Source organism: Zalophus californianus, chromosome 8 (assembly GCF_009762305.2).
Source record: "Zalophus californianus isolate mZalCal1 chromosome 8, mZalCal1.pri.v2, whole genome shotgun sequence".
NCBI lineage: Eukaryota > Metazoa > Chordata > Mammalia > Carnivora > Otariidae > Zalophus > Zalophus californianus.
Genome location: NC_045602.1, coordinates 81,865,657 through 81,890,269, shown reverse-complemented (window position 1 = coordinate 81,890,269; position 24,613 = coordinate 81,865,657). Strand labels below are relative to the sequence as shown.

Below are 24,613 nucleotides of genomic sequence, written 5' to 3'. Positions count from 1 at the left end.
GAAAGAATCTACTTATTTCAGATATGAAAGAAATCTACTAACCTGAATAAATACAGTAAAATATATAACTACTAGAGTAGCAGTGACAAACATTTTCTTCCTAGGAAAAAGAGACAGAGGAAGCAAAAATGCAAGTGAAAAACTTCCAGCTCCTCGGACACCACTGTAGAAAATTATGCACTGGTCCTTGATGGAGAAGGGGAAAGTCCGAAACTGGTTACTGACATAGAAGAGAGCAAATACGCCTAGAAAGGGAAAATACGTATTAGAGCAAAGGGTCATGAATGAGTAGATATACAATGCTAGTGAACCCAAGTCGTGTGCATGTGCCCGCAAAACAATGCAACCTAATTTCATCACACCCATGATTGTCCATCCCAAACAGAATATCTTACACAACTTCATTTCTTGGGGCCTGGGTGGCTCAGATGGTTAAGCGTCTGCCTTCGGCTCAGGTCATGATCCCAGGGTCCTGGAATCAAGCCCCGCATCAGGCTCCTGTCTCAGAGGGGAGCCTGCTTCTCCCTCTCCCTCTGCCTCTACCCCTGCTCATGCTCTCTCTCTCTGTATCTCTATGTCTTAAATTAATAAATAAAATCTAAAAAAAAGACAAAACTTCATTTCTTGAGTAGTTGTGAACAGTAGTGCTTCAGGTTATTGGCCTCCCAGCTTGTGTGTGTGTGTGTGTGTGTGTGTGTTTAAAGTAATAAAATCTTGATACTTTTTGATATAAGACAGGGCATATACATTCTAATTTATACTCACAATTTTTGCTCTGCTTTTCAAAACTAGGTAAAGCAAGGGTATTACTTGGTGGATAGAAACATTTTTGTCACCTCATGTTCACAATGAGTAACCAAAGGAGGTGTATAATTTTAAACATAAGAGGACTCTTTTAGTGATTGTGGTCTCTGCTGGGTAAGCAAAATTTTTGTGGTTGGTTTGGTTCTTCTTGAGGTTCAATGCAAACAAGAAAGTTGGCAAGGGCCCAGAGGGGGGTTTCTTACTGTCAGTAAGTGGAAGGGGGAGGGTGGCAGAGCTTGTTTAAAACACAGAGGTGTGGGGCGCCTGGGTGGCTCAGTCGGTTAAGCGTCTGCCTTCGGCTCAGGTCATGATCCCAGGGCCATGGGATTGAGCCCCGCATCGGGCTCCCTGCTCCGCAGGAAGTCTGCTTCTTTCTCTCCCACTCCCCCTGCTTGTGTTCCCTCTCTCGCTGTCTCTCTCTCTTTCTGTCAAATAAATAAATAAAATCTTAAAAAAAAAAAAACACACACACACAGAGGTGTTTTCTACCACACTGACTTTCCATCCCTGAGTGGCCCACATGACCTAGCTTACCACCAATGCAGTGCTTCCTGGTGGGAAAGGCCCTTCACTAAAGCTCTGACTAAAGAGGAGGTTTTACTACAGAATAAAGCTCAGTATCCACGTGTGACTTCTAATCACACAGATTTCACAGCAAGCAACGTTTGGTGACAGGCACATGGATAACGTGAGAGATGGTAAAGTCTAAAATTTTTCATTTTGTTTTTTGTGTTCTGGCTCCTCCACATACCAGTCATGTGACCTAGGCTAAGGTTCTGATCTTTTCACGTACTCAGTCTCTCTGGAGGAGATAATGGTAGTATCTACCTCAGAAGGTAGATGGAAGGTTTACATAAATTTAATATCTATATATAACAGAAATCAGGGACTTTATGTTATAAGCCTTCATGAGTGTGAACTACTATTAGCCAACGAGTCAGGCTGGGCATGAGAAGCGACTGGGAGGGAGAACTGGATTCTGCCAGCTGGCTCTGTCCCTCACTGTGACATGGCCCAGTCAGCCATTCTCTCGATGACTCTCCCCTCAGCTAGAATATGAAGGAGTCAGGTTGGAATGTCACCAAGGGCCAACAATGTTGAGGTACCCACAACATTAATCCTCTCTTAGATGGTTTATACTACTATTGGCTGGGCTGAAGTTCAGTAGTGTTACTTCTCTTGACATTAGAGAGTATTAGAACTGAAGGGAACCTAGGAAATTTGTTCATGCCTCCCATTTTGTGGTTGAGGAAGAAGATTTTGAGTATAGCTAGTTATTAGCAGTGCTAAGATTTGATTTGAAATTATAAATTTATATTATTAAATAAGTTTCCTTAATTCTTTTCTCCCCTAAGAAAGTGAACAGGCACATATATTCAGAGCCAGTTTTATGAATATTTTAATATTTCTGCATTCTTATTATTCTTCCCAGATTTAAAACCCACCCTAAATTAATTTAGAATTGATATGTTCAAGGTAAGTTCTCAGTCATTTCCCCTAATTTCTCTTTAATTGTAATTGGCTTGAAAATATTGATCAAAGTCAATTAAGCAAATGCTTCAAATCCTGGTCAAAATCATTTTAAAATAAAACTGTTTCTAATCAAAAGCCAGCACATATAATGTAGTTCAGTACTTAATGTTCTTGCTAGCCCCAGAAACATAAATGTACAAGATAAATAAGCAGCCATTAGTCAAGACATCTCATTTTTTTTTAAAACTTAGGCATATTTTATAGGGGTAAAGTCAGTTACATTATAGAGTTGCCTTTACTGATTAATAATAAGAACTTTTAAAAATAAAGATTTACTTCCTGGTCCTTGGTTTTCTATACATCAAACTCAACGCTCAACTAAAACCACCTGTATGTTTTAAGGGAATGTTTTCTAACAGTACTTGCCTTACATAGACTACACTTAGTGAGATCTCACTTTTCCTATAATAAAAGTGTAAATGCTCACAGTGTATAATCTGTATCTGATTTAAGGTGCAAGAAGGTAAAAATTGACAAAGAAGTGAAGAGTAAGGGATAAATTTACTGAGTTATATTTACATGTGTAAATGTGAAAGTTCTCTGTTCAAATAAAAAAGAAAAACAAACTCCTTGCACCAGCCTTGCTTCAGTGCACAACCTTATCAGCCTCTAATTGCTCTGAACTGAGTGAGGGAGCACACAGACAACATTCCTAGTCACTACAAGGTGCCTATACTCCCCTAACTAGTAAAACCAGTTAGTGTCATTTCACTACTTAGGCTATTACATTGCAGAAAGGGATAAGAAAAATTTAAAAAAGCAACAGGCAGGAGCCTTTTTGGGTCCTGCTGTCTCTTACTAATGGCTCTCCAGATCTGGCAGAAGACCAGGGTGAAACAGATGAAGGCCCAGTTCCACTCATGGTTCTTCCCAATGGTGGACACGCCCATGAAGATGAAGATCAGGGTCTCACTGACGCTGCTCAGCATCTTCATGAAATACTTGATGGTCGTGTAGGATGTCTGGGACACATTTTCCTCTACATACTTTTTCATTGTTACCGCACAGGCCGTGATTCTGCAGAAGGAACAGAGTCTCAGGAGAAGCCACAAGATTTTGCCCCTCCATGAAAAACTCTGTACTGGAGATGCCACAGATACATAGGTCCTGTTTCTAACCAGAGAGAACATCTTCTCCATTCCCCTTTCCTTTTCCCCACAGGCTTTCTTTTTTCCTCTTCTCCCTCCCCAAAGGGTTTGCTCAAGTTGAGTGTGTTGGGAAAGGTGGGCATGGCATGGCTCTCTCAAAAGAAAATAGTATCAACCATGCACAAACCCAAAGCAGAACTGTTTCTGGAAAGAATAATCCAGCGAGGCTCTCATTTCCACCACCTGAGCAACATTTCTTACAACAATTTAATGAGATATTTTTCATTTAAAATGTTTTTGTTCTAGAGACACTAGCAAGTCTGGGGGAGAGGGGCAATTGAGGGCAGGGGAAGAGAAAAAACTGCCTCGTCTAAGTAATTTAGATCACTTTTCAGGTGGGACAATAATGAGAATCTAGATTTTATACTATTATATTTAATTAAAATAGGTATTTCTATACAGTAAAATTAAATATTTCTGCCTGAGTAGCTGGGTATGAGGATAATACCATAGAGAAAACAACATGACCCTATATAGCAAGCCAAGTTAAGAAGCCTCATTCCAAAATATAAGGAAGGATAAATATTTACAAATATTTTCATTAGGAAAAAAAATCTGGACTTCTGGTCTTATCCCATCTACCTAGTTTCATTCCACCCTGGTGTGATGTGATTTAAGGGAAATAGAAGAAGGCAGAGCTCAGGAATGAGAGTCCTTCATGGCATACTGCCCTTTACCTTTAAAATAATGAATTTTTTCAAGGGGAAAAAAAAAGCTATTGAAATGAGACTTTAACCTTGAACTTCTAGTTCTTCTATGCATCAGGTCTTCTGAGCCTTTTAAATTGACCTTATAATTGCTCTGCTCTGCTAAGGCCGTTCAGGAGAAGAGCAGATTCAAAGGCTGGGGAGAACATTTGTTTGGCAAAGCCCCCGAATTGGATTTTACAAAATTTAAAAAACCTGAATCCAGCAACACCCTTGCAGATTAGTGTCAGAAGTTCTGCCTTTTGCAGATGCTAGTCCACACCATGTGGTCCTGCATTCTCTTGTATTGCTATGAGATTTGGTCCTTGGTTTGTACTCACGCCAGGATGCCGGAGAGGTAGAGTGTCTCCGCAGCTAAGTAAGACAGATAACTGAACATGAAGACGATGAGTGGTTCGATTGCAGAGATATTCTGAGTGAAACGTGTGATAAACGCAGAAATGAACCCAAAAATGACGCCGAAAAATACTCCCCCAACCCCCACAATAATGAATCTGGCACATCCAGCCAAAATGTCGACAGGCTCTATGTCTTCAAATTTATGCATCTTTGTGAAGGCAATTAATATATTGTATAAGACCTAGACGAAAAGAAAATGAAAGAAAAGAAACATGAATTCGAAATGAGAAATATTTGACACACAGATTCTTAACTTTGTGTCTAGTTGAGTAATACACAACAGTGAATTACATGACCATAAATATTAATATGGCTAATACCTAACTTTAAAATTATTCCAAATAATTTACTCTTATTTGTTTACACTGGGTAAGAGTCTAATACAGCTTTCAGTCACTGAGCACCCACTCTGTGCCAGTCTCTTTGTGAAGCTGGGTCAGTTATCAACTTAATTTCCTCCCAGCTCCGAATGTATCTTTCAATACGGGCTCTATAATAAACAATGGAATGCCTTCAGCCCAATTTTTCTCCTTCAAGGGAGCCGCATGTTACAGCTCTCGGCAGAGGGCGCTGAAGGGACATTGCAGGGGAAAGGGGCTTTCCAGCAACTTCTGGTGGGAGGGGCAAGAGTCAGACAGGTGATTGGGAAGACTTCCGATAGGTCCTTTGGGGGGTGGGGGGGAGGTGCACAGGCGCTGGAGGTAGTTGGTCTGTAACCTACAGCTTTGACAGGAGATAACTTGTCCGTGGACCTCCTGACATGGAAAAAAGAAACCCTGGCATAGCCCTCGTGCAGCACGCCTGTCATCAGGGGTCCCCCTGAGCGGCCTTCTGTGTGGAAACCCTCTCTTCTCCCCTGTCCATGCAGCCTGCTCCTCGGAAGGCCCTGTGCCCCCTCCTAAGCCCAGGCTTCCACTGCACGCCTGGTGCCACCAACTACTGATGCCCTTTCCCTGCCTGCCTTCCTGAGGGTGGCCTGTTGTTTGCAGAGCAGCTCCAGACCAGCTCCTCTGGCTAAACCACACAGCTTCTCTGCTGCCCAGTGGTCCATCCACACCTCCAGGGAGATCTGAACCCCTTTCAAGTTTGTCCTTTAAGGGGGGGATCCATCCCTCAGCCTTAGGGTACCAGGAAGAGTTCTCATGTCTTACAGCTAGTCCTTTGTTATAGTTGATTAATTTGATATTAAATTTCTCTGTTTAATCTGTGTGGTTTCTCTCTCTCAGTTGGACCCCACCTGCTACACTTTGCATATATGTCATCTCATTGAATCCTCCAAACCACTCAAGCCCATGTGATACACACTCCCAATTTTCCTGCTATTTCTCTACTTATTTCAACATGTATAAGAAATTACGGTGGGGGCACCTGGGTGGCTCAGTTAAACATCCGACTCTTGATTTTGGCCCAGGTCATGAACTCAGGGTTCATGGAGTCTGCTTGTTCCTCTCCCTCTCCTCCTTCCCTCACTTTTGCACTCTTTCTCTCTCCCTCTCTCAAATAAAGAAATAAAATCTTAAAAAAAAAAAAAGAAAGAAATTACAGCGATCTAGGGATCACTACTTGATGTGCTTCTCAGCCCAGAACTGAGACCGAACTTCTGAAAAGTGGCAGCTGCCGCACAGTTAAGGAGACACACAAAACAGGTAAAGTAAGGTTTCTAAGGAAATTGAAGACCTTTGAGGATATCAGGCCCTGAAGAGTCCTGATAAACCACAGCATATACCTATTGGCCTTTGTTTGCCTATACTAGGAAAAATGGAAAAAAAAAATCAGAACAGGAGCAGAAGCTAAAACTCAAGGAAATAAGGTCAATGATTATCTGCTGTATGTGGTAGCACAGGAGTGGATGGACCCTCCAGAATAGTTAGGTCTCTACCCCATTCATTTCTCCCGCTCACACTCTGCTCTCACCTTACTTCTGGAATGATCCCCCACTCTTCGACCTGCAAGACTTGCCCAGGCCTGAGACTCCTGTGTGACTTTAACTTCTCCATCCCCAATTTGTCTTTCCTTACTGAGACACTCACCTGTTCTCTTCAGGGTGCCCTGACAGCGTTTGGATACTGGCTTTGGCTTCACCCATGGGGCTTCCCAGACGTACTGGCTGCTTTGTGTACACACCGACCCCTTGACCATGGTCTTCAATCGACCATTCCCTCCCCAGCCCTTTGCCCTGTCCTGCCCCCTCCAGATCGGCTCCGTGAAGGGCCTCTGCTGACCCCCAATGACATCATCTTCATGATTAAAGTTTGTTGTTCTCTGACAGAGATGGTCAATGAAGAAGCCTAGGCTGGCTTCTTGTTACATTCACAATCATAAACCATCAAGGTACATTTAAAGCAAAGCCCCACTCCATCTCATTTGCATTTTTTTCCTAAGGAGTGCCTCACATTTGTTTGAGTGAGGTTGTTCTCCAGTAGCAGAAATAGAACAAGCAGCTGGTCTATGGCAATGAGTGTCTCTGTTTATGGATGCCCTAGAGTCGCTGTATAAACTGTTAATACGCTTTGCTATCCATTTCTGTGTGGAGATCAAAAATTTTATCCAGGAACACTGGGTGGCTCAGTTGGTTAAGCATCTGCCTTTGGCTCAGGTCATGATCCCAGGGTCCTGGGATCGAGCCCTGCATCGGGATCCCTGCTCAGCGGGGAGCCTGCTTCTCCCTCTACCTGCTGCTCCCCCTGCTTGTGTTCTCTCTCTCTCACTCTCTCATTCTCTGATGAATAAATAAATAAAATCTTTAAAAAAAAAGAAAAGAAAATATATTTTTCAAAAAAAAATCTTATCCAGCTCTACACAAGGGTATATGTCAATTATATCTCAATAAAGCTGGAAGGAGAAAGAAAAAAAGTTAGGCAATATGGGATTTGCAACAGGTTTTAAATTTCAGTTGGTATATCTGAAAACATTTTCAGCAGAATTTTTTTTTAAATTTTATTTATTTGAGAGAGAGCGTGAGAGAGAGAGCAACCAACTGCAACCAACACTTAAATACTGGTCTTGGTTCTGGCCCCCCTTCCATGGTCTCCCACACCAAGCAGGGTGCACCTAATCTGGCCCCATGTAGAGAATTTCTTTCTTACAATGATACTGCAGATCTTTCTCCCTGCCTCCTTCTCTTGGAAATCCATTCTGTTTTTTCTTAATCTTGTTTGGTTCCTTAGCTGCCAAATATAGCTGCTCATTGGGAAAATGCTCTTGTCTGGCCTCACTTTTCCCTACAGAGCCTCTGGACTTGAATTTCCTTTCTGAATCACAGACTTGTATATTACCTTCTTTAGGATAGGGTTTGGGGCACCTGGGTGGCTCAGTCGGTTAAGCATCCAACTCTTGATTTGGGCTCAGGTCATGATCTCAGGGTCACAAGATCCTGCCCCAAGTCAGGCTCCACTTCCACTTCGGCGCTGGGCATGGAGCCTGCTTAAGATTCTCTCTCTCTCCCTCTGCCCCTCCATTCCCACTGCACACATGTGCTCTCTCTCTCTCTCTCTCTCTCTCTCCCCCCCTCTGCCCCTCCATCCCACTGCACACATGCACTCTCTCTCTCTCAAAAAAGATATTAGGGTTTTGCTACAAGATATTGCAAGAGTGGTGACTTTTCACATTTAGTCTTTGTATACCAACTTACACAGAAGGAAAGTTAAAAAGAAAAACTTCAATTCAAAAGATAACAATAGGTAGGGGAAAAAAACCCACAAATGTTTCTGTTTTCCTGGGAATTTGTTAGTTAAAAGCTGAAAGTCACTTGTTGTTTTTGGGTTTCCCTAAGAATGGGTCTTAAAATATGATGTTACCTCTGTGTATAAGGACTTCTCATGCATTCACAGTATGCCATTTTACAGCCTCCAATTTTGTTCCATTTAATTTTCCCTTAAAGATCCTTTTGGACTTTTTTTTTTTTTTGACTCTTTTATATTGCCATGATGTTACGGAAATGACAATGTGTTGTGTGGTTTCCTGTTCCTGCATGACCCTCACAGCTGTGAGCACTTACCTTTAAATGGAAACTTCAGTCTCTGCATCCTCTAGCCTTAGGAACGATAATACCTTTAGTAAAGAGTATTTCAAGAAAGAAAAAAATCTTATCCAGTACAGAATGGCTTTGGCTTTGGAATATGAGTTGGCAGAAAGGTCAGTCCTTAAAGTAGCTCGGTTGTCACCACTCCTCACGTAAGAAACTATATCACTAATGGACCATGTTGGATGGGGAGAGGAGACACAAGAAGGGCGTCCAGTAGCCACTCTGCTCACAGGTCCAATGCACCTCCCCTCCCCAGTGCAGCTTTGTCACATTGCCCTCTGTATGAGTTTCTTAGAGCTGCTGTAACAAAATACCCCAAACTTGGACAGCTTAAATCAACAGAAATTTATTCTCTCTCACTGTCCTGAAGCCTAGAAGTCCACAATCAAGGTGCTGAGAGGACCACACTCCATTGAAGTCTCTAGGAGAGGACAGTTCTTTGTTTCTTCTTGGTGTCTGGTGGTTGTTGGCAAGCCTTGGTGTCCCTTGACTTGTGGACATACCACTGTGGTCTCTGCCATCTTCTACATATGCCCTTCCCTCTGTGTCCCCTCCTCCATGTCTTCACATTGCCTTCTTACAAGGACACTAGTCATTGGACTAGGACCCACATCAATCCAGTGTGAGCTCATCCTAACTAATTGTATCTGCAAAGAACTATTTCCAAATAAGATTACATCCTGAGGTCTGGGTGGACATGAGTTTTGTGGGGAAAATATTCTATCCAGTACAGCTCCTATAACCAAAATGACCTTACAATGAATTAACTTGTATTATAGACTAGCAGATTTTCATTGTACATCTCAGGCTACAACTTGATTTTGAATTTCATAAAGTCCTAAACTGTGGCTTCCTCCGGATGGATCAATTTTATTTCTTTAGAGAGCCTAAGACACATGTTTTCTGCGTCTGGATTAGTTCTTGTTTTTTTAATGTGACTAACAACCAGTAACCCACAAGCTTAGTTAGATGAGGGATATAGACAGAAGACTGTAAAGAGGCTCCCTTCCTCTCTTAAAGAGATGTTTCTAGTGCATCATCTGGGAGAAGGAGAAGAAGCTGGGGAAGGTGAATAAGAAGCAAAAAGGGGTGCCTGGGTGGCTGGGTCGGTTAAGCAGCGGACTCTTGATTTCAATTCATGTCATGATTTCAGTGTCCTGGGATGGAGCCCTGCAGTGAGCTCCCTGCTCAGCAGGGGATCTGCTTCTCCCTCTCCCTCTGACACCTCGTGCTCTCTCTCTCTCTCTCTTAAAAAAATAAATCTTAAAAAAAAAAGAAGCAAAAAGCTTTGTGCAAATTGGCTCAAGCAAGGACACACATACTCTCACATGATGAGCACTGTACATTTGCACTCTATACATCTGTGCACTTAGGAAAGGGATTGCCTTAAAAAGAGAGAGGTTTGCTGAAATTTCACACTGGATTTGCTTAAGAATACACATGCTGATGCACAGAAATTTTAGAAAATATAAAAATACAAAGGAAAATTCCCGCAATTGTGTCCCAGTCCTTCCCAGAGAAAGCCACTCTAAATATTACATATAGATACTGTATATATATTTATAAATACATATGTAAATATTATATAAACACACACACACATATATATCCTTTCTAATCTTGCTTGTCTGTCTATCATCTATTTATCCATCCATCCATCACCCATCTATCAGCTATCTATCTACCTCTCCATCTGAGGGAATCAGGACCCCTCAGGTCTCTGACTACAGGTAATGAAACTGAGCAGCCAACTGCTGCACCTTGATTCCCATCGCTGTCCTCAGCCAAGTACCTGGTGTGGCAGGGCCCTAAGGCAGGCCCAATCTTGGAAGGTGCAGGACTCCTCTGATGGGTGTTCTTAGCCCGAAGACTCCCGCTGGGCTGGATAAACTCTCTCAGAAATGCAGTCAGACGGACCCATCTGGTTTCCCTTCAGCCCCCTCTCCTTCGTATGGGGTCACTCTGCACAATGGTCTGAGGCTCCCCATTTCTCCGAGCTCCTTCCCCATCTTCTCTCACAGGAGTTTCCCTTATACATCTTTTGTGCTCTAAATGCCCTTTGAATGTCTGGCACATGGCTGACCTGGACAACATCTACCAATCTGTCCATTTGAGTACCAAGCATATTTTACAAAACTGTTAAAATATTGGTCTCTTTTGTTTAAGCGAAGTGAGGCCAGATTTTGAGAAAAATCTTGGCTGAGTGTTTGAAAGGAAATTGTGACATAAGGTTTCAAAATGAACGCAAAAGAAGTTTAGTGGTTGTATCCCAACTCAGTGAGTTTACTTAGTCCCATTTTACCTTCGGCCTGACCTTGGAGCAACCCACATACAGATCCTAGAAGCATTGCATGTTGCACCTTTGCAGATGTGCTCATATTCCAAGGAGTGAAGCCAAGATGAGGAGCCAGACATTCCACAAGGCCCCAAAAAGGCAGGTTTGAGTGAGTGTTAGTGGGAATTTGACTCTCAAATCCAGAGGAAACACAGGAGATATGATTAAGACTCAAAGATTTGCATGTTGTTGCCACAAACAAAAACTCCTCTGCATAACTCTCCAGGTTATAAGGAGCTACCCAGTCTGTTCCCAGGGCCTGGGAAAGTCAGTTGGGCCAGCCCTGTCCTGGACACCAGTATGCACTGCCAGAAAGATGCCATGCTAGTTTGAGAAGCTAAAGTCGTACCTATAATTTAAGAAGACTACACTTACAGACACAGTCCATATGACTACATGAAAAACAATTCTTATCTTTCAAATTACATGGCTCTGGATGTCATTAGAGTTGTAAAAGATTTTCTTTGGACTCATTTCAATCACAATCATGTGGCTATTTCTCACATATTGGAGGGGAAATGTCAGCCAATGCTAAATCTCATACATGTCCGTGGCATTCATGGAAACAAGATTAGATTTACTCTCTTCACTCCGGGTGGAGGTGCAGTATTGTGATATAACAAAAAATATGGATTTATTGTCTTTGTCCCTAGTACCTTGCACAGAGTTCTTAAAGACCTTGCCATTTCCCGAGTGAGAGGAGCATCCTCTGTTATTCCTAATAGACCATTTCCAACCACAGCTGAGTTTCTGCTAATGAGGTAACTCTTGCCTGGGTCCCAGAGAGCTTCTGGAGGTGGGCTGGTTGCCAGAGGAACCAGCCAAGTGATTAGAGGGGTGTAACTTTCATCCCCACCCCATGACCTGCAGGGGGAGGAGAGGGGCTAGAGATTGAATTCAAGAACCAATGGCCAATGATTTAATCAATCATGCCTATGTAATGGAACCTCCAGGAAAACCCTAAGCTACCAGGGTCAGAAAGCATCCAGGTTGGTGCCAGGAGGGTAGCATGCCTGGAGAGGACATCGAAGCTCTGCATCCTTCCTTCTGTTCCTTGCCCTATGCTCTCTTTCATTTGGCTCTTCCTGAGTTTCATCCATTATAATTAGTTGGTAACCAAGGTAAAGTGCCTTCCTGAGCTCTATGAGGTATTCTAGCAAATTATCAAACCTGAGGAGAGGGTCAGTATGGGTGGCCCAGACTTGCAACGGATGTCTGAAGTGGGGGCAGTTTTATGGGACTGAGCCCTCTTCTCTGGGGTCGGTGTTAATTCAGAATTAGTGTCAGAATTGAATTAAACTGTAGAACACCAAGCTGGTGCCTGGAGAGTTGGAGAATTGGCTGGTATAGGGAAACACAGCCACACATTTGATGTGTCACAAATGGTGTAAAACGAAACAGTTTAGAAAAGGGGGCTCAGGAAATGGTCCTGTTATGTTCCCTTTAAGAAGTTCATGAAACTTCCCAAGATCATAATAATGTCAGCCCTTTAACAGAAACCATTGAGGGATGCCTGGGTTGCTCAGTCAGTTAAGCGTCTGCCTTCAGCTCAGCTCATGATCCCAGGGTCCTGAGATCGAGCCCCGCATCGGACTCCCTGCTCCGCGAGGAGCCTGCTTCTCCCTCTCCCTCTGCCTGCCACTCCCCCTGCTTGTGCTCTCTCACTCTCACTCAAATAAATAAATAAAATCTTTAAAAAAAGAAACCCCAAAACAGAAACCACTGCAAATTTTGCAAAACCCTTTCAATACACAAAACAGTGGCTAAAGACACCAGCCCACCCACCAAGGCTTAGCAGAGGTGGAGGGCTGATTTCAAATGTGCTGATATTTTTTTTCTTTGTCAAATTTATTGAGGAATGATTTGCATATGATAAGTTACATCTAAAATGAATGAATTCTGACCATTGTATATGCCTGCAAAATCACCATCACAGTCAAGATCCAGACAATTCCATGAACCCAGAAAGGTTCTTTATTACTCTTTTAAAGTCCATCCCGACCCCAGGAAATCACTGATCTGTTATTACCACTGTAGATTAATTTGTTTTTCGTTTTTTGTTTATTTTTAGGGGGTGGGGAGCAGGAGGGGTAGAGGGAGAGGGAAAGAGAGAATCTTAAGCAGGCTCCATGAACCTGACGGGGTTCCATCTCATGACCCTGAGATCATGACCTGAGATGAAATCAAGAGTCGGACACTTAACTGACTAAGCCACCCAGGCATCCCTAGATTAATTTGTGTTTGATATATATTGAATAATAACATATGGACTCTTATGTGTCTGGTTTCTTTAGCTCAGCATAATGTGTTGGGGAGTTGCCCATATTGTACAAGTATCAGCGGCTTATTCCTTTTAAATACTGAGAAGTATTCCATTATATGGTTACAAGCCATTTTGTTCATCCATTCACCTGTTGAAGGACATGTGTTCCCTGCTTCCCCCACCACCCAGTTTCTACTATTGGAATATTACTTCTATGAACATTTACGTACAAGTCTTTTGTGTAGGCCTGTGTTTTCATTTCTCTTGGATATATACCTCGGAGTAGAATGACTAGGTAGTGTGGTACATACAAGTTACAATTTTAAGAAAATGCTTAGTCCACATGGGCTGCTCTAAGGGAATATCATAGACTGGATGGCTTATAAACAACAGAAATTTACTTCTCACAGTTCTAGAAGTTGTTGAGTCCAAGATCAAGGCCTTGGTGTCTGGTAAGAGCCTGTTTCCTGGTGCTTACACAGCTATTTCCTCAATGTGTCCTCACATGGCAGAAAGGGCAAGTTAGCTCTCTGGGGTCTCTTCTATAAGGGTACAAACCCCATTCATGAGGACTCCAATCTCATGCCCTTATCACTTTCCAAAGGCCCCATCTCCTAATACTATCCAATTGGGGATTAGGTTTCAACATACGAATTTGGGGGAGGACATGAACATTCAGTCGACAGCCACTGCCAAATTGTCTTTCAAAGTCATTGAACCATTTTCCATCTCCACCAGAAATGTATGAGATTTCCAGTTTCTATATCCTTGTTGACACTTAATACTGTCAGTCTTTTCAATTCTAACCACTCTAAGGGGTGTGTAGTGGTATCTCATTGTGATTTTAATTTTCATTTTCCTGATTACAAAATATGTTGAACAAATTTTCATGTGTTTATCTTTCCAAATCTTTTACCCATTTTTGAGTTATTTATATTCTTATTATTGAGTTATAAAATTCTTTATCCTGGATGTAAGTCTTTTCTGAGATATATGCTTGGCAACATTTTCTCCCATTCTTTGGCTTACTTTTTTGTTTACTTGTGTATTTCAAAGAGCAAAATTTTTTTCTTTTGATAAAATCCAACTTATTACTTTTTTTCTTTCTGTTGTTTGTTTTTTCTGCCTTTGCCCACTCCAAGGTCATGAAGATTTTTTTTTTCTTCCAGGAGGCTTGTAATTTCAGCTTTTATATTTATTCTATGACACAGTTTGTGCTAATTTTTGCATTTGGTGTGAGGTATGGGGTAATTTTCATATGTTTCCACATGGATACCCATAGTTATTTCAGCACAGTGTCTTCCTTTTCATTGGTTCCTTTGCCAAAAATCGATTGACCATGTATGTGCAAGTCTATTTCTGGCCTCTCTATTTTTCCTCCATGATGTCATATCTATTGTTTGATCAATATTGTGATGTTATTGCTTTATTATATTGTGGCATTGTAGTAAGTCTTCAAATAAGTCTTCTATCTTTGTACTTACTTTTTTAAAAATTGTTTTGAGCATTTAATGTCAATCAGATTTTCATTTGAACTTTCAATCAGATTTTTAAGATCAGCTCGTCCATTTCTATGGAAAAAATTCTTGGATTTTGATTGGGATTTTACTCAATCTACAGATCAATCAAAAGAAAGTTGTCCTCCCCAATAATAATGGAATCATCCATTAACAAATATGATATTATTTAGGACTTCTAATTCATGTCAGCAATGATCTATAATATTCAGTGAAAAGTTCTTGCACATCTTTATTGAACTTCTAAGAATTTCTATTTTGACAGTACTTAGAAATGGAATTTTGAAATTTTCTTTTGCTACTAGTATTTAAAGTCATTTGCCACTACTATATTAAAGTGCTGTTGATTTTTGTACATTAGCCCTGTATCCTGTGACCTTGCTAAATTTACTTTTTAATTCTAGTAGCTGTTTTGTCTTCAGGATTTTCTACATAAACCCCCACGTCTTCCATAAATAGGGACAAACACACTACTTCTTTAGTGATTTTGTCTTAATGCTTTCTTATTTTTTTGCCTAATAAAAAGAAGCATTGAGAGTGATATCCTTAAGTATGATGTTAGCTCTGGTTTTTCATAAATATCCTTTATCAGGTTGAAGAAGTTACTTATTCTTTCTACCTTGCTAGGAGTTTCTTATCATAAATGGGCACTGAATTTTGTAAAATGATTTTCTGCATCTATTGATACAACCATTAATTCTATTTATAGTGTGAATTACTTTGATAGATTTTTTTCCAATGTTAAACTTGCATTTCTGGAATGTACATTTTGTGGTTGTGATTTATTATTCTTGTTACATATTGCTGAATTTGATTTGCTAATATTTTGCTTAAGTATTTTTAGTCTATATTCTTGATGGATATTGGTCTGTAGTTTTCTTTCTTTGCATTATCTTTGCCTGGTTTTGGTGTTAGTGTAAAGTTGGCCTCACAATGTAAGTTGGAAAGCAATCACTCCTTGCCATTTCTATTTTAAATGATATTAATATAGCCATACCAGCATTCTTATGCTTACCATTTGCTTGGTGTATCTTTTTGCATTCACCTATTTTCAACTTATTTGCATCTTTATAATTACATTGTGTTTCTTATAAACGGAATATATTTGAATCTTGTTTTATGATTAGTTCTGGTAATCTCAGTTTTCAACTAGAGCAATGCTCCATTAACATTCAATGCAATTATTGTGATGAGAGGAAAAACTCTCTAAAGGCCTCATACACAAGGGAAACTATTTTAGATTTTTTTTCTTAGTCAGCATGACTGTAAATAGACTTTGTTCCAACCAAAAGCCTGATTTATCGCCCACCATGCATGCACTGTACATCTGCTTTGTGAATGAGTAGCTTAAAGGAAAACCATCTTGTCCTTGAAAGATTGACCAATGTTCTTGCTCCCTGCATTCCTTTATGATAAAACTTGTGATTCCTGCCTATATGCTAATCTATAATCTTTTGAGCTTTTACAATATTTAAAAAAGTAAATAAGCCTGTAAAAATGGTTCATTCTCTGGAGCACTTTTTTCCCTGTGAAGAGTATGTTTCCCGGGCAGGTGTCCTAACTTGGGCTTGAATAAAACTCTTTCTTTCTTTTAAAGATTCTAAAAGGTCTGTTCAATTTGCATTGACATTGTTATGGTTAGATTTAAATCTACCATTTTATTACTTATTTTCTCTTTTCTTTCTCTTTTTTTTTAAATTTCCCTGCATTCATTTTGATTATTTGAATACTTTTTAGAATTCTATTTTAATTTTATTATTGTCCATACCTCTTTGCATTATGTTCACTGGCACTCTACAATATAAATTTAACTTTTTCTTTGTGTTAACATTATACCACTTCACATAAAATAAAGAAATCTTATAACCATCTAGGTCCATTAACTGTACTGACTTTTAACCATCCTTTAGAATGAGAAAGCTATTTGTTTCCACAATATTAAATCTCCTGGATTCCTTTAACACTGATAGCTGAGGACTTAATGATAAGTTATTGCGTATTTTGTGACTACGAACCCTTCTGGACATTGTAGCCATATTCCCCACCATGCTATGGTTCCTTGTAAGGGTAACTACTATGACATTGAATCTAAGGAAGGGGTAGCCTCATGTGGCTTTCAACATGAGACTTCCCATTCAAGAACAGGAGTAGACAAACTTGAGAAGCCTGTCCATAGACTGGGGACTGCCAGTGAAACCTTCTGCCTAGTTATGAGCTATAGCAACTATATTTTCTGAGAAATACAGGTAGACTTGACTAGGTGTGGATGAATAAATACCATGAGACTAATTAAGAGATGATAAAGGGCCACAAAGAAGTATGTGTTATGAGGACCAAAAACTGTATAATAAACACTGAGAAGTAGGGGGAAAGATACTGAGTAGATTATGTTGACTCTAGTTGGAGTGAAACTGGAAAGATCTATAAAAAGCAGCAGATTCTGAGCAACTGACCCATGTTGCATCCATGGTGGGGCTCTGGAGTGATGATGTGATAGTTATTAGCACTGTTTAGGCCATAGTTCTTTTCCTTCTAGGCGCCTGGTAGGATTGCACTTTCAGCTCCACCATATGACTAGGCCTGGCCAAGTTTTGAGTTTGAATGAGTTTTGAGGAGTGCTATATACCACTTATGAGATGGGGCACTTGCTTGCTGAGATGAGTTTCCATAAATCTTTTGCCCTCTGGCAAAGTGCCCAGCAATGCTCAATATGGTGTCTGCTCTATAAGCCCAGGGTCCTGAGTAACCATGATGAACAGAGCATTTTGCTGGCCAGTGAGAAACCAGTACTGTAAACAAGAAATACACCTCTGTTGTTTCAGGCCAACAGAGGTTTAGAAGGATGTTTATTACCACAGCATAAGCTGGCCCTTCCTGACTATCAGAGAAGATTATGAACTCTTGCTTCTGTTAAAACTAAACACAAATGGAAACCAGACTTGAACATTTCCTGAGCAGACAAAAGCAGTTTAGTCAGCAACACTTAATTTACCTTGTTTTGTGAGACAAGCCAGGCTAGCTCGACCTGCATCTCTTTTTGCATATACCTCTGAAAATCATTAGCAAATCTTAAAGATTTTATTTATTTATTTTAGAGAGAGAGAGAGAGTCAACAAGCGGGGGGCGGGGTCAGAGGGAGAGGGGAAGAAAGAATCTCAAACAGACGAGAGAGAGCGAGAGCGAGTGAGAGAGAGAGAGAGAGAGAGAAAATCTCAAGCAGATGCCCAGCTGAGCATGGAGCCTGACTTGGGGCTTGATCTCACAACCCTGAGATTATGACCTGAGCCGAAAACAAGAGTCAGATGCTTAACCTACTAAGCCACCCAGGCGCCCCTAGCAAAAATTAAATAGTTCCCTAAAATTGATATGAAGTGACCACTAACCAATTCCCTTTCATTTAAGAAAATTCTAATATTGTAACCAATCACTATAAAGAACAGTCCCTGCCTTCACACTAGATAAGCTGCTTGCTCACAATATATCTATGATCCTCATTTCATGTTTTGGTTTGAGTGTTCCCAGTTTGCAAACATCTTTTTGGGTCTATGCACAATAAATTTATACTAATGACCACTTTAGTGATTCATTGGTTTTACTTTTCTGGTTTTTTTCCTGAACTTTTGGTACTTCTGAAATCCCTAAAACCAGCTTGGTTCCAGGTACAGCTTTCATGAGACCTTCCTGAGGGGTTCCTGATGGGGTTTCTCTGAGCTGAATTGTGTCTCCCTCAAATTTATGTGAAGTCTTAACCTCCAGTACTGCAGAATGTGACTGGATAGGAGATAGGGTCTATTGAGAGGTAATTAACTTAAAATGAGGTCATAAGTGTGGGGTCCTAAACCAGTAGGACTGATGTCCTTATAAGCAAAGGAAGGGGTACCAAGAGGGTGCACAGAGGAAAGGCCACGTGAAGACACAGCAAGAAGGCAGCCAGCCACCAGCCTGGAGGTGAGGTCTCACCAGAAACCAACCCTGCCAGGACCTTGGTCTTGGACTTCTCCTGAAGTGTGAGAAAATACATTTCTGTGGTGTAAGCCCCCCAGTCTGTGCTATTTATTATGGTGGTCCTAACAGATTACTATGGGATCTTTGTCTTCCTGATTGCTTTGTGTATCTTTTTAATTAATCTTCATTACTTAAGTTTGCCATAAACTCAATTCCTTAAAAACAAAAAGCCTAACTAATTCCTATACTCTACACATGTGTAAAAAGCATTGAAATTTCAGAATCACAGTAAAGATTATCCTTACTGTATGTCGGACACTGGAAAGGTACAGAGAATGTCAGAGGGAGCTGTACCCATCGATCTTACAGGAAATTAAATAATAAGCACAGCTAATTTTCTCTTTTGTTTGAAGGGTCGTGGACACATTAAACTCTGTCATAGAACCTTTCCTTGACAACCACTGGCTCTGACGGGTAAAGGAAATCAACTAAGAACCCAGCAATGACCTTGTAGTTACCGCATAATGATATAAAATAAAAGACAGAATGGAGGAAGCTTTAGCCTCACTCTTAAAGAACGGAAAGAGACGATCTACAACCCCGGACAGGACATTTAACATGGAATTTAGCGACTCTCCTAGGCTGGATATCGCGGAATATGTGTTGCTTAGAACCTCAGAGAACAGAGGCCAGGAAGATGACCTGAACAGATATCAGAAAATTTAATAAAGAGAAGTGTGAGCAGTAGGATTTTATCGATGTAGGGCACAGCAAAGAAGCTTCTTTGAGAAATTCATTTTCAATGTAAAAAGCTTGAAAACTCTTCTCAGCTTGAAGAATGGTAAGAAGGAGGCTGCCAGCTTTCAAAGCTACAATTACCACCTACCAGCCAATGGCTTCCAAATGTGCACATCCGTTAGATCCTGCCCCCACCCTCCAGACTCCTATTTCTAAAACTAGGGAAAGATTCTTTTCAATGGCTTATAGATATCTCAAACTCAGCAGGTCAAAACTCATCTAGTAGTCATCACGTGGCCCCCACCAACACCTGTTCCTCGCCCATAATACGATCCAAGGAAGGTTCCAGCCTGGGCACGACTGAGTCTACATCATATTGGCCTCCCCCACCTTCTCATCAGCTTAGAGCAAATGCCCACAGGACTATCTTTCACCATCTGGTGTTAGTACACCAACATGGCAGGAAAAGTCATTTAAAGGCTATTAACCTCAGAACTTTTATTAACTATAAAAGCACACATCAGCTCTGACCAGTAGATTTAAATTCACTGAAGAATAGCTCAGTGATTTGTGTCTTTGGAGAAACTGAACTTTCAGAAAACAAAAGGGGTTGCCCGGTAATATTTTTTTTGTGAATAAATGGGTGATTCAGATTCAGGGGAATGCTGGCTTAATCAAACAAGACTGAACTTTAATCTTTAAAATAAAGGCACTGGATTTCATGATCTCTCTGTTTTCTCCCAGGCTGTGAGTCTCATACTCACTAAGGACCACAGCTGGTCCTGGGTGGTGAGGGGTGGAATCTGGAGAACCAAAGCCCGGAGAGAATCTGTGGTTTCGCCTCTCCAACCCATGACCTGGATATAATGTTACAGTGCGGGCTTGTACAACAGGTTCTGCTGGACCTACTGTTCACTTTACATAATCATTGAGGAAGCTATAGGGAAACTATTTGTCAGCCAACTCATGGGGCTTTTCACCTGACACTGAGCATGTTTTTTCCGTACTGCCGCCTGACACACCCAACTCACCCTTGAGAATGCATGCACACATGCTGTTGAAGAGGGTGGGCTCTATTGAAAACCACTGAACTAGGAAACTCTCTTGGCTCTTTGTAGTTCTAGGCTTTTCTCCCAAGTCAATGACTTTTATTAATGAATTATGTAATCTCCTAAGAAATCTCTATGGCTTGAAAGGGCAATAAGAAAATACAGAAGGGGGCACCTGGGTGGCTCACTCAGTTGAGTGAACAACTCTTGGTTTCGGCCTTCCGGTTTCTTGGTTTCACGATCTCAGGGTCAGCTCAGGTCATGATCTCAGGGTTGGGGGATCGAACCCCACATGGGGTGCACACTGAGCAGGTAGTCTGCTTGAGAGTCTCTCCCTCTGCCCCTCTCCCCACGTGCTCACTTGCTCTCTCTCTCCTCTCTAAAATAAATAAATAAATCTAAAAAAAGAAAAGAATATACAGAAGAATAGCCAGGTTCGTGGTTCTAGGGTAAGAAAAAGAATTTACAGATGAAAAGAAACAAGGCAAGTGTTGATAGCTTGTGGCTCATCAAAGTCGGGGGCATTGCTCCTTTGCTTCTGCATCTGAGCAATTAGCGCAGTCGGTGTGCAGTGCGTGGTCGTAATGGTTTTGAAAGAACTGCTTCCACACACTTTTCTGTGATCATTCTGATTGTTCTCTAAAGACTTAAAGAGTTTGCTTTTCTCCTCAAGTGTTTCTTTTCCAAATCCATTTCCATAGCTGCTCAACCCTCCCTCCTGACAAAGGAAGAACAACTTGATAACCAGTGAGGCTTTGTTCTTTTTTCCTGCACTCGTGAGCTGGAGGGAGTTCTAACCACCCATAAAGGGCTCACAGCTTAGGCTGGTTGAAAATCGATTTATACAATTCCCACTTCAATCACTTGTTTCGTCAACCCAAAGAAAATGAATGAAACAACTGTTCGTGAATCAAATTTAAGGAATTCCAGTGAAATAATGATTGCAGTGTCCCTCTCTGGCCCTGTACTGCTTAAGCTCCTGAATTGTAACATGCATCTAGGGGACAGATCTTTCAGGCTGCTGGTGAACAAGAGTCTACAGCATATTTGGGAGTAAAAGTGTCACCCAACTGGGGACATTTAGGAGTCAGATTTGTCCCCTCCAGGTTGGTGAATCTCTGACCTCTCCAACATCCTGTTTGCATGGGAGTGTCCTCTGCCCTTTTGTTTTTCCAGCTCTTTCCATCTCTCCAGCCTGCTCCAAGCATTATCCCAAGCTATTCCTGTGGTTGCATCGCACCTGGGTGCATGTGCGTGCATGTGCGTGCACACACATGATCCCTTCAGGCCCCCATAGCCGGCACCATACTTCACTGTCAATGGCAGCTTTGGGCTAATGGCCAAATGTTTTGTTGAAAGTGCATGTCTGAAGGAAAGCACTTGGGTCCCAGGCTAGGTAAGCACCAGACACCTGCCCCCCACCCCATGGTGGGTCAGAAACAGCTCTGGGAGAGGTGTCTCACAGCTCAGGTGCACATGCTGAGCCCTTGGGCTGGGGGTAAAGTTCACTCCCCAGACAACTAAAGCCAACCAGCCAAGGCTTCATGGCCCAGTTTGTTTGAGGTTTAGGCCTTATCCCCATTTTTATGCCAACAGATGTCAACCAGATTGCCTTTCTTGTGTGGAACCACCTCTCAAATAAAGGAAGGGCAAAGCGTCATTGATTCATCACCTACCATGTCCCAGACATCTAGGTGTATTTTTTCACATACTCCTTGAAACTCTCTGAGGTCAGATTAATCGTCCCATTGTACACATAGGAAAATGGAGGCACAAATGGATTGAGTCACCTACTCAAGACTGTACAACTTGTAAGGTTCACCTCCGCCTTATACCCTGAGCTGCCGACATTCTTGTCCAGAGGAACTGTCTACTTGTATGTGGAGCCTTTCACCTCCTATCCTAGGAGCCTGAATAAAATGAAAGGAAATGAGGTAAAAAGAGGACAAGAAAACGTTGCCTACCACACCCACTGAAGAGTCAAGTTTGTGCACAGCACTTCTCTAGGAAAAGCTGAGATGGCCTGATGGACCAGACGATGTGGCATCACTTAGGAGGTGTGGCGATCTCTGGCTCAGAAGTACTCATGTAGGTGGACTTGTATTATTACTAACACCCGACTCTGACACCAGTATCGATGTGTGTGATTTATCCTACAACTCCGAGGATTTAACTCATTGGAGATAGAGTCAGACCCCACAGGTTAAGGACTCAGTCCCACAAGAATGTCCTCCCTGCTCACACTCCAGATGTCAGTCACAAATCCAGGTTGTCACCTGTGCCTCTGATATAACTGGATATAGAAAGGAGGTTCCAACGAACCCTTCCTCAAATTCAATTAATTTGTCAGAATGGCTCACAGAACTCAGAGAAGCATTTTACCGACCAGATTACCAGTTTGGTATAGAAGGATATAACTCAGGACCAGCCAGATGGAAGAGATGTGTAGGGTGAGTTATGGGGACAGTGTGTGGAGCTTCCATGCTCTCTCCAGACACACCACTGTCCCGGAATCTCCACGTTCACCAACCCAGAAACTCAGAACCTGGTCCTTTTGTGTGGTTTTTTTTTTTAAAGACTTTATTTATTTATTTGACTGAGAGAGACACAGAGAGAGCACGAGCAGGGGGAGCAGCAAGAGAGGGAGAAGCAGGCTCCCCACTGAGCAGGGAGCCCGATGCGGGGCTCGATCCCAGGACCCTGGGATCATGACCTGAGCCGAAGGCAGACGCTTAACTGACTGAGCCATCCAGGTGCCCCCCTTTTGGGTTTTTATGGAGGCATCATTACATAGGCACGATTGATTAGATCATTGGCTATTGACCAAGCAGAGTTCTTCTCTGCTCCCTGGAGGTCTGGGGGTGGGACTGAAATTTCCAACCCTCTAATCACATGGTTGGCTTCCCTGGCAACAGGTCCCAAACCTTAGGTGACCTAGGGGCTTTCCAAAAGTCACCTTATTAACATAAAAAAGACACCTTCACAGCTGTCATCCCTGGAAATTCCAAGGGTTTTATGAACTCTGTGCCCTGAATGGGGATGAAGACCAAATATATATTTATTATAAATCACAATATTATAAAGATCAAATCTTCTGTACTTACTCTATGCCAGGCACCATTTTCATGTTTATGTGTATCAACTCACTTTAATTGCCACACAACCTGATCTTCATTTTACAGAAAAGAAACTGAGGCCCAGAGGAGTTCAGTAACTAGGGCAAAGTCACACAGCTGCAAGTCACGCTACCAGGAATTGAACTAAGGTCTATGGCCTCGCCATCCATGCTCTTGGCCACACTTTTCTGCCTTTTAAATGATGTCACTGGAGCTAGGACCCCTTGAAGGGAGGAAAGTCATAAACTAGAGAAAATCATAAAAGAAAATTCACCTCCACACAACCGGTTTTAAAAATCTTTCCCAGATCCTGGGACGCCTGGGTGGCTCAGTTGGTTAAGCGTCTGCCTTGGGCTCAGATCATGATCCCAGGGTCCTGAGATCAAGCCCCGCGTCGGGCTCCCTGCTCAGGAGGGAATCTATTTCTCTCTCTCCCTCTGCCCCTCCCCCTCTCCTTGTGCTCTCTCTCTCTCTCTGTCAAATAAATAAATAAAATATTAAAAAAAAAAAAAACTTTCCTTGATCCAGTGCGGCTTCCTCTGGCAAGATACTCACTACCGTCCTAGTTTGGTTTAAACTTGCCATCTTGTCCTCAAAACCAGCAAGGTCGATGGCTGCCCCTCCTCCATGAAGAGATTGCCCTAAGGGTCAAAGGCCCACCATTCACGTTCATGTGCCCCGTGCCCAGGGCAGCCCCAGCGTGAACAGGGGCTCCCTGAAGGTGTGAGAAGGAAGGACACCGAGACACTAGTATCTACCCACCTCAGGCACTTAGGCTCAGGGAGCAATCCTGCCGTTCAGTGTTGGAACAGTGTGTCAGAGGGGAACACCCCAGTTTTCTCGAAGCTTCCTTTACAAATCCAAGTTCAAACTGAGTGTCACTCTTGGGAGTCGGGGAGGGAGAGCCGTGGTCCTGGACATGGCCAGAGCTGGGCAAGAACAGCCTCTGCACAGTCTCTCCTAGTCCCCACCCCCCCATCCATTGATTCACTCTTTGTGTGGCCTTCATTCCTGCATTCCAGCCATTGACTCAGC

The 24,613-nt window shown here is 42.0% G+C and overlaps 1 protein-coding gene across 1 annotated transcript in view; it reads right to left on the bottom strand.

Moving 5' to 3' along the window:
• SLC9A4 (solute carrier family 9 member A4) overlaps nt 1-24,613 on the bottom strand; it is a 65,885-nt gene that overhangs the window by 28,480 nt on the left and 12,792 nt on the right. Inside the window, exons 3-5 of the mRNA XM_027623685.1 lie at nt 4,513-4,772; nt 3,137-3,354; nt 43-245 (exon numbers count right to left, since the gene is read on the bottom strand). Coding sequence (XP_027479486.1) covers nt 43-245; nt 3,137-3,354; nt 4,513-4,772 — 681 coding nt within the window. The remainder of the gene's footprint in view (nt 1-42; nt 246-3,136; nt 3,355-4,512; nt 4,773-24,613) is intronic.